At 29.2% G+C, this 9,382-nt stretch overlaps 1 protein-coding gene across 2 annotated transcripts; it reads right to left on the bottom strand.

Annotated features, from left to right (window-relative positions):
- Positions 1-2,242: 2,242 nt before the first annotated feature.
- On the bottom strand, positions 2,243-6,127 carry LOC132944081 (nuclear pore complex protein Nup93-like). Of its 2 annotated transcripts, none has more exons than XM_061013242.1 (2): positions 6,006-6,127; positions 2,243-5,799 (listed from the first exon to the last, which is right to left on the bottom strand). In XM_061013242.1, the coding sequence occupies exon 2, from the start codon at positions 5,753-5,755 to the stop codon at positions 3,335-3,337; it is 2,421 nt and encodes an 806-aa protein (XP_060869225.1). In that variant the 5' UTR covers positions 5,756-5,799; positions 6,006-6,127; the 3' UTR covers positions 2,243-3,334. The 2 variants fall into 2 exon arrangements, with proteins under 2 accessions (XP_060869225.1, XP_060869226.1); XM_061013243.1 differs by having other exon boundaries at positions 5,894-6,049.
- Positions 6,128-9,382: the final 3,255 nt, after the last annotated feature.

Below are 9,382 nucleotides of genomic sequence, written 5' to 3'. Positions count from 1 at the left end.
TTATAATTAAGATTGTTAAATCATTTTCATACTAGTTACACCAAAAATGCTTAAAAATATGTTCCATACAATAAAGGAATTCTTAAAATATGTTATTATTACTTAGAAATTATAAACATCATATTATTATATATTTAAATTAATAGAATTTTAGATGTTATTTACTATATTAGGAATAATTTGTATAGTATTGTATGTCATATAATTGTAATACCTCAGTTAGTATTCATGTGTCTATTAATTTTTTCCAACCAAGTATAATCAAACAATGAATGCTAAATGAGATATTTTTAAATGATTTATAAATAATATATATAGTTTTATCACAATTTTATTCCTCACAAGTTATCATGTAATGCTGAATTATTTACTGTTCATAGTTGTGTGTTTTAATTTATTTTAAGAATATATTTGATTGCGATCAATATTACTATAAAACTTAGGGATTTGATGTACAATTATAAAACAAATACAAATAAACTAATTTTAATACATTTTTGGGGGGGTTATGTGGATAATATATATTTTTAAATTTTCTTAAAACTGCTGTTGTATAAACATTGAATATTGTAGCTTCCAAAACAGGGTTATTGTTCCACTGTGCATTGATTAAATAATAATTAATGTTCATATTTTTAATAATTGGAGTAATTTTTATTTACATATTATAAATTATAACAATAATTGTAATATTAAATTATATACCATTCAAATTAAAATAGGTTTTTTAATTTTTGTTTTAATCTATTTTTGAGTATAGTTTTCTTTGGTTATGTGTTATAATGTGCAATATAGCATAACAGTATTTGCATACAATCACACATTAAAAATTATAAACAATCTATAAATTATGTTAGTGTTTCAATATCATAGAACTAGGTTTAGCCCTCTGTATTATGTGTATAACTGCAGATTGCATCTACTGGCTTTACAGTCTTACCTAATTATGTACACCTACTTACTTTTATTATTTAAAAGATTTTTTTATATATTAAGAGTGCAACTGTTGGAAATGTTTATCCTAATAATTATTAACTAAACATTAGATATTAATCTATACATTTAAAATTGTATGTAATGGTTTAGTTAATTGTATGATTTAATGTTATAATTACACCACTGAAGCAATTGGTTTTATATATAAACATATTTGGAAATAACTTAGTAGTTTTTTCTTTGTTAAGTCGATGTTGTCTTACATTAATTTCTAACTCTAAATATAAAAGACTTGTATGCATAAAATTTTTATTTAATGATCAATGAAATAAATAAATAAGCCTACAAATATTGTACACAAGTATAATTAATATTTTTCACATTAGGTTTGAATTAAAAACATTACATTTTAGTTTTGGGTATATTCACATAATATTTATACAGGGTTTTTTTTTTCATAATATTATACTTACCTAATTATTTATTATTCTTTTATATTTTATCTATGACTATGATTTAATTAAAAATAATTATTAACTTTTTTTTGTAAATGAAACATAATTATTTCTATTAAATCAAAATTTAACCAATTTTTTTTTTTAATATTAAAAAAGTACTCTTTTACAAAACTCCATTAAAATTTAAATAATTATGCACTCTAAACATGATTGATAAATGTATATCATTAGACCTTTAAGTTATAGACTGAAGGTATCATCTTTAATAAAATAATGTGGCCAAAACGGTGTTAATGTTTTCTTAAGAAAATGTTTAATACCATATTCTGACATTCTGTGGCGGATTTAATACAATTTATGATACTCATATTTAAAAATAATGAAACTTAAAAATACCTTTTTAGTATATAAAAATATTAAACATTTGTGTAAAAGGACTTTTCAAACTCTTTAATTTTAAAGTTGGGATTTATTTATTAAAACTAAATATTAAGAGTTCTCAAATTAATTGATTTATAATTAATATTTAGCAATCTATTTTCAAAAAATACTAATAATTTGTTTTCATTCACACTGCCTTTAGTTCACTGCCTTAGTATCTAAATAATGGTAGGCATTTATTATTATTTATTTATAGACAAAAAAAACAGCTTAAAATATATATTTTTTTTTTATGTTATAATATGTAATGTATATATTATATTATTATTATATTAGAAATTAAAATGTATTGACTGTAATAGAACTTCTATCATTCTTACAATAATTTATTGTAATACATTTTATTCAATCTTAATAGTATGTACAAATATAATATCAATATATTGTAATTTATATTATATTAAAAATATTATGTCTATATTATGTATGCGCTTTACACATTATGTTATGTAAATTAAATTGTTTAAAAAACAGGTATGCAAAATAGAACTTCAAAAAGTTCTATGATTTAGTGGCAGTAGAACACAAATTATATTATATAGTGTACTTTGTGTGAATACACCTAAATTTATCAATTTTCTTGGTTGCAAGACATTTTTATAATTATTATTAGTCATACATCATCACAATACAATTTTGTTGTTTCCTTCACACCCCCTAAAACTGGCTTAGATACCTCCTCAACTAATAGAAAAAAAAATTATACCTAAATTATGAGTTCTAATTTTGAAGTGGTGTCATCCAAGCATGGACATTTGTCTATTTGTTCATTAACACAACTTTTACTTATTGTATTGTATAATATATTGTTGTTTTCATATAAAAAGTGAAATTTTTTAAAATGATATCACATAATTATTGTTTTTTTACTTGGTTACTTTATCCACATTGACAACTATTTTGTAATGTAGTCATGATAGAATTTACCAAATGATAAAATAATTATGAAGTAAATTTAAAAATTAAAAATAAAGTTAATAATTATTTTCACCTAGTTTTTTTAAATTTACATAATATTAAAGAATTGTTTGATGTTCATTGATGACTTGCGCATAAAAAACATATTTATTTCATTTTTAGTTTTTAAAATCTGAACCTTACTCATGCATATCTAATGGAGAAGAACTCAGACAACCGATACCTCTTTTGCTATACTGACTATGCTGATACATATTTTATCACTTGTAAAGAAATTAACTGCACATTTTTATATTTTTTTATGTAGTAGGCATATTTTTATTCTGTGATTAATTATACCTATATTATATTAATACACAATTAATAAAATGAATTCAATAAATAGTAATTTTATAAAATATTTAATGACAAAGGGGTACTATGTAAATTATGTTTTACAAATTAGGTCATTAAAGTTGACTGTGTATTAACCAAAAACAATTTATGATGCAAATAAATTCATTGTTATTAATTACTTAATATAGGTAATCAGGAATAATTAGTACCAACAATAGGCACATTGTTACAATACAATATTTAAACTAATATAATAGAATTTCGGTCTGCACTAAATGATTAATAACTTCAGAGTTGATTTGGAATGGTACACGACCTGTGAATGATGTAATGGCTTTTGCCTTTTCCCTGATGTATTCCAACTGAGCATGCATTTGTTCTGGATCCCTGGCTGACTTGTTTGATTCTTTTTTAATGTCGCTGTATTGTGAATATAACATATTCATTGTGGCCGTCATCACTCCAGGTATGATTCTCAATATTAATTCATTGTATTTTTTAAATGAGCTAAGCCGTTCTTCTACTTCATTTATAGACAACGGTATCAAACCAATTGTCTGAATCACATCAAAAGCTAATGTGTATTTGTGATTGTTGTACTGTTCGAAAAATACAATAACACTCTTCAACATGTTAAATGTGAAAATAGCTTCCTCGGACACATTAGCTTCAACTCCTGTCAGCCGCTGACTTAAAACTTGAGCATAGTCAATCACTTTATTCTTCATGTTAGGAGTTTTATCCAGTGAAGAGAAGATATCTGGTTGAATGACCCGACTCAGCATAACGTTGGCAAGTTGGAGTACCTTATCGTACTGACCTACCAATTCATACAATTTAGCTGATACCTCAAGATCACACTTTTGTTCTGCGAGTGTAGCTGTTGTTCGGATAATATCCATTTTCAGTGTTTCTGATACAATCAACGAGTCCAATATACCGTTTTGCTTTTTACCTTCTGGCTTTAGGTATCCAAACACTTTGTCGTATTCATCTGTTTCAATTACAAGATCAGCTACATAGGAAACGAAAAGTGTTGTACCTTCAAATTCAGTGTGTCTCAGGCAATAGTAATAGTTGATGGCCATTTTAAGGTCTTGATTTTCAAATTTGGCACAGTACATTTTCATCATTCGTGCTATATTTAATCTATCTATTTGGTTATTGTCTTTAGATAAAATTGGCTGATTAAAGTCACTTGGTAAGTACAGCAACCCAATTTCATTTAAAACTATAGATACGTGTATAGCATGACAACAAAGTTTTGGGTGACGGAAAATAAATTGAATAGCCGATTCGAATTGACCAGTTAAGAAAAGCAATTGGAAATAAGACATAGGCTGGACATCGTTGAATTGGTCTTTGTACTCATCGTAGATCATCGACTGGAGTACAGGATATGTGAGCTTGTCCTGATCATTTCTAACTTGACACAGTTTTAACCATAGATAATCGTCTGCAGTCTTGATCACATCTGAATGTTTACTCGACACATCAATAGCAGAGACTAAAGAATAAATCACTTTTTTAAATGGATCATTGGAGTCCCATGCCATTGATGTAGTAAATCCCTGATCGTTTAAGCTGATATAATTATGGTTATTTCTTATGTTTGTAAAAGCATTTAGTAATAGTGGATCCTGATTATTTTTTTCTAAAATACGTACAACTGATTCTAAATCGCCGCAGCGAATTAAATAATATGCCAATGGCCAAAATGGAACACCGTCATGAAATAGCTTATCAGGGTTATTGTACTGATTGATGTAGACACTTACAAAACTTCGCACAAGTGGATAAGTGCCCGGGATACCGCCAAGTTTTGCTTTGGACATGTGGCTCTTCACATAGCCTTTCATAAACACAATATACCTTTGTTCAAGATAGGTCCTGGCATTTGCAATCATTGTGTTTTGGTTGACTGCAGAACTCCTGGCATACTTGGAACCATATTCGGGTACAATCTGACTCATGCATTTGACTATCTTCCACATTTCGTTTACACGGTCATCGTGGGCGATTTCCGCCGCTGTTGTAAAAGACTGCAAAATGTCGGTTTGAACCCCATCGTGTTCCACGTGCTGATTGTATTCACACAAATATTTGGCATAAGTGAGTTCGGTCTGGTCCAGCTGGGCACTCAGGCCGAAGTTGGTGGTATTGAGCTTGGCAACAGATGGCATCACACTGGAACCAGGGCTTGACGACGGGTTTGGCACGTAGCCAGGGAACGAGTTGATGATATTGATCTTCTTGTTCCTCCAGCCCTTGATGGTCGCCTCACTCTGCCGCCTCTCAATGAAGTCCTCGTTGCTCTTTTTCACCGACTCAATCAGGCTGAGTATGGCGTTTTGCACCTCGTTCTTCACGAAACTATCCACGTCCATGTCTGGCTTCGGGTCCAGGGTATCCATTGAACCCACGGAGCTGAGCTTTTCCAACTGCTTGGGCACCTGCGGGGCGTCCACGCCACGGCTGCACAGAAATACATTACCCTTAGCCTCTACGCCCGGCACGCCGACTTTTGTCCACAGATTTTCAGCAGCGTCCAACAGTTGTCGGATGTTCCGGGTGACGCTCGGCATACCAGTGTCGGTGATGGCGTTGGCCTGCAGCTTTTCGGCCGTCATCACGATCGAATTCCAATCGGTGTTGCCGGCCATCATTAATATTGTAATTTTATATTAATGACGTCAATACTATACAATACCTAACAGAATAACAGACAATATATTGTTATATATTTATATTATACGAAATAGTATTAATAATCAAAATCTTAAATCACAGTGGATATTTAGTACCTAACCCATAGAATAGAGATTACTGATTATTGATTGGACCCGAGTGCTCGGACCACGGCTATCCTGCTATAATACCTTTAAAAAGTTAAAACTTAAATATCATTTAACGTACTTGATTCTATGGTTATCCGAAAGTCGTGTGCTGGCGGGCTGCATTGTGCATGATAAAACAGCGTCAAACATTCAAAATACGTTCTTATCAAATATTCAAATTAGATAATAACCGGCTCACTGCTAGCGCTTCCAAGCGAATCTTTGGTGTACTATACCCCATACGACCATACCACGAATTAAGATAATATATCGTGGGCCATACCCGTGAATCATCTTAAAGTCATAAAAATAGGTTCAATATAATATTATATTATAAGTCTTATGTCTATGATAGCCGATAGGAAATAAATAATTGTCTATTGCTATTATGCTATATTGCTATTTGCATTTTGGTATAGCAATGAGCAGTGTAGGTATTAAATTTTAAATTTGATAAATTTTGTCAACATTTAAACTTTAAATGCTTGTAAAAAAAAAATTGTGCCTATGTATTAATATTTTACAACTACTATTGAAACAATTTATCAGGAGCCTTGTATTAAATTTTCACGCTTTTTTACCCATCAAATAAAATTTTATTGATATTTATAGAAAAAAAACCAAAAAAATTGAAAACTGACAATGTCCGTAAACAGCTCAAAAAGAGTCAAATTATTTTCAAAATTTTATCGTGTATAGAAAATGCTAATACAAACATTCAGTTAAATTTTCAAGTATCTACAGTCATACGTTTTTTAATTACAACAAAATAAGTGAGAAATCGATTGAATATCAAATGTTGTAAAAATATGAATTTCAAACGCTCATAAAAATTTAATTTGACCTTCTTGTAGACATTTTTTTTTTTTGATAAAGGTAGACACTTATGGATAATCTTGTATTACATTTTCAAATCTTAGATTTAAAAAGAAAAATTTTTATGAATTCTCAACTAAAAATAATTTGCTAGGTAATTTTCGTGATTTTTCCGTATTTTGTCAATATTTGAATTTTAAATACTTATAAATAAAAACTGTTACACCAAAAACCAAAATCGATGTTCTCAAAAACAGATTTTGCGTAAAAATTCCTGTTTTTCCTTAATTTTTCTTTTGTTTTTCACGGCGCTTTTAAAAACTACTGGGAAATTTTTACTTTTGACCCCCCAAAGTACCAATTAGATTCATTTTCCTATCAGAAAAGATACTGTTGAAGAAAACCAAAGCATTTTTACTAAAAAAATAAAAAAAAAAACATACATCATTATAAAATCAATACATTCATCGCTTCACTCAGAATATAAAATTTAATATATGATCTGACAATAAATTGTTTTCGTTTCATGCCTCATGGTCATGGACGTTACGTCAGTGCTCAAGTTGTAGTAGCTTGTAGGTGAACATAAAGACATCATAATAATTAATAGGATAATACCATGATAAATGTATTAAATTAAATTTATCATGTACGATGTACCTATAATACATATTTTACTGTTACGGCGTCATTGGCCATTAATAAATAAACTTTATGTTTTCCAAAGACAGTAAAGATAATATTATGGAAGAGCGTGGCCTGCGGCGGTCAGTAGCTGCGCCTAAAGAACCTTGATAATATTAACTACCAAATGACAGTTTCTCTAGCAACTGCAGTTTAGACCTATTCTTTAATGCTGCATTGCTGTATACTATATTATTGTATACGTCTTATAATTCAGTGTTGCCAGGTCATGCCTATTTTCACAAGTTTAAGCATTGTTATACCAGTTTTTTTTTTTTTAAAGCTCATTGGTGCAATTTATAGTTTGCTTCGACAACAGAGGTTTCTATACTATTATAGTATAATATCTACTATATAATATAATACTAATTACTAAGTACTAAAGTACTAGTATATTATTATTATAGTGTGGGGGTGGAGTGGCTCCAGAATTCTTTTTGGACAAACGACAAACCGATATTTTCAGGCCACTTTTCAATATAATTATCACCTAAGTACCTATACTATAATATTACCGACATCCGCGTAATTTACATTTTTGTTTGGAAAGTGTTTTAAAATATTTTTTTTGGTCTAATCAACTTATTATAGGAACACTAATCATCAAATCATATATTTTTTTTAGTTGAATATATTATGTTCTTACCACCTATTTTTGGAACTTTTTTTCTTTGAGTTATTAATTTAATTTGATTTTAGCTTTAAACAATCTACCAATTTAACGGTGCTTAAAGTTTCAAACAAATAGGTAACAAATAACATTTTTAGCGTGTTCTTTTATTCAATATAAAATAAACCTGATCATTAAGAAACAGTTTATTAGGTATACATAAACGTTTAACAATAATAATTATCTAGGTATACCTATTGGCTATTAAAATAATTGCAATAACAATTTACTTAAAAATTACTTTTAGACTTTAGTAGGTATCCAGTTCATTATTACCTATTAAATCATTATCTAGGTCCATCAAAATTGATTTTTCCATAGACATTAAAATAAATGCTTCTATATATAGATTGGCGTAGTTAGTCTTAGCGTTTCTCAATATATTTTTTAAATATTTAAGAGTAGAAAACAATTTACGATTATCCCTTATTATCATACTTAATAATTTAGACTCAAAACATATTAAAGCCAAAAATTAAATTCGTCACAAAATTATCAAATTATAGATTGACGGCCGACGGGCCACTTTTTGTACAAACAATCCAGGTTATACCGGCCAAAATCTCGGTTGATGGACCCTATGGCTATACCACGGAGCTTGTTCACTTATCACGTGATATTACGAGCTATAAAGTTGGTAGGTATTTAGAAACTAATTTTAATAGTTTCATTGTCTCATTAGAAAATATATTTTAAGTTTAGTGCCTAAAAAGTTTGTTTTTTGATTTGGTATGCGCACTCTTGACTTCAATCATCGGTATAACACACAGGCCTCATCTGTACTTAAGCGCAGTGGCATAGCCAGGATAATGAAAGGGGCGGGGGGGGGGGGGGGGGGAATTCAAGTATAAATTAAACTAAGTTTTTTTACAGTTTTCGTATGTAAATATTAAATAATACATTTATTAGGATGGAGAAAGCAACGAAGGGGGGAGGTTTAACAACCCGAAAACCCCCTGGTTATGCCACTAACTGTGTATACCTATATCAAATCTGTTTGACAGAAAATAACCAAATGTACATGTAGCAGCAGCACAGCCCACAGGTGTAGGTACCTACTGTCATATTTAATCCTTAATAGTTAATTAATCAAATATTATTATAAGTAGATATCTACAGATTATAGGCTATAAAGACATAGGAAACTAGGTAACTATAACTATAGTAAGGTACCGATTAATAATAAGTAATACAATTTTTGATAACTATATTCGTGTTTCGGTAAGTAATGAAATAAACAAATAACAAAAGAAACAACTAAATATTTCAACTAAAAAAACGTTTTG

Source organism: Metopolophium dirhodum, chromosome 5, assembly GCF_019925205.1.
Source record: "Metopolophium dirhodum isolate CAU chromosome 5, ASM1992520v1, whole genome shotgun sequence".
In the NCBI taxonomy this organism is placed as follows: Eukaryota; Metazoa; Arthropoda; class Insecta; order Hemiptera; family Aphididae; genus Metopolophium; species Metopolophium dirhodum.
The sequence above is the reverse complement of the archived record's forward strand: the minus strand, read 5'-3'. Positions and strand labels throughout refer to the sequence as shown.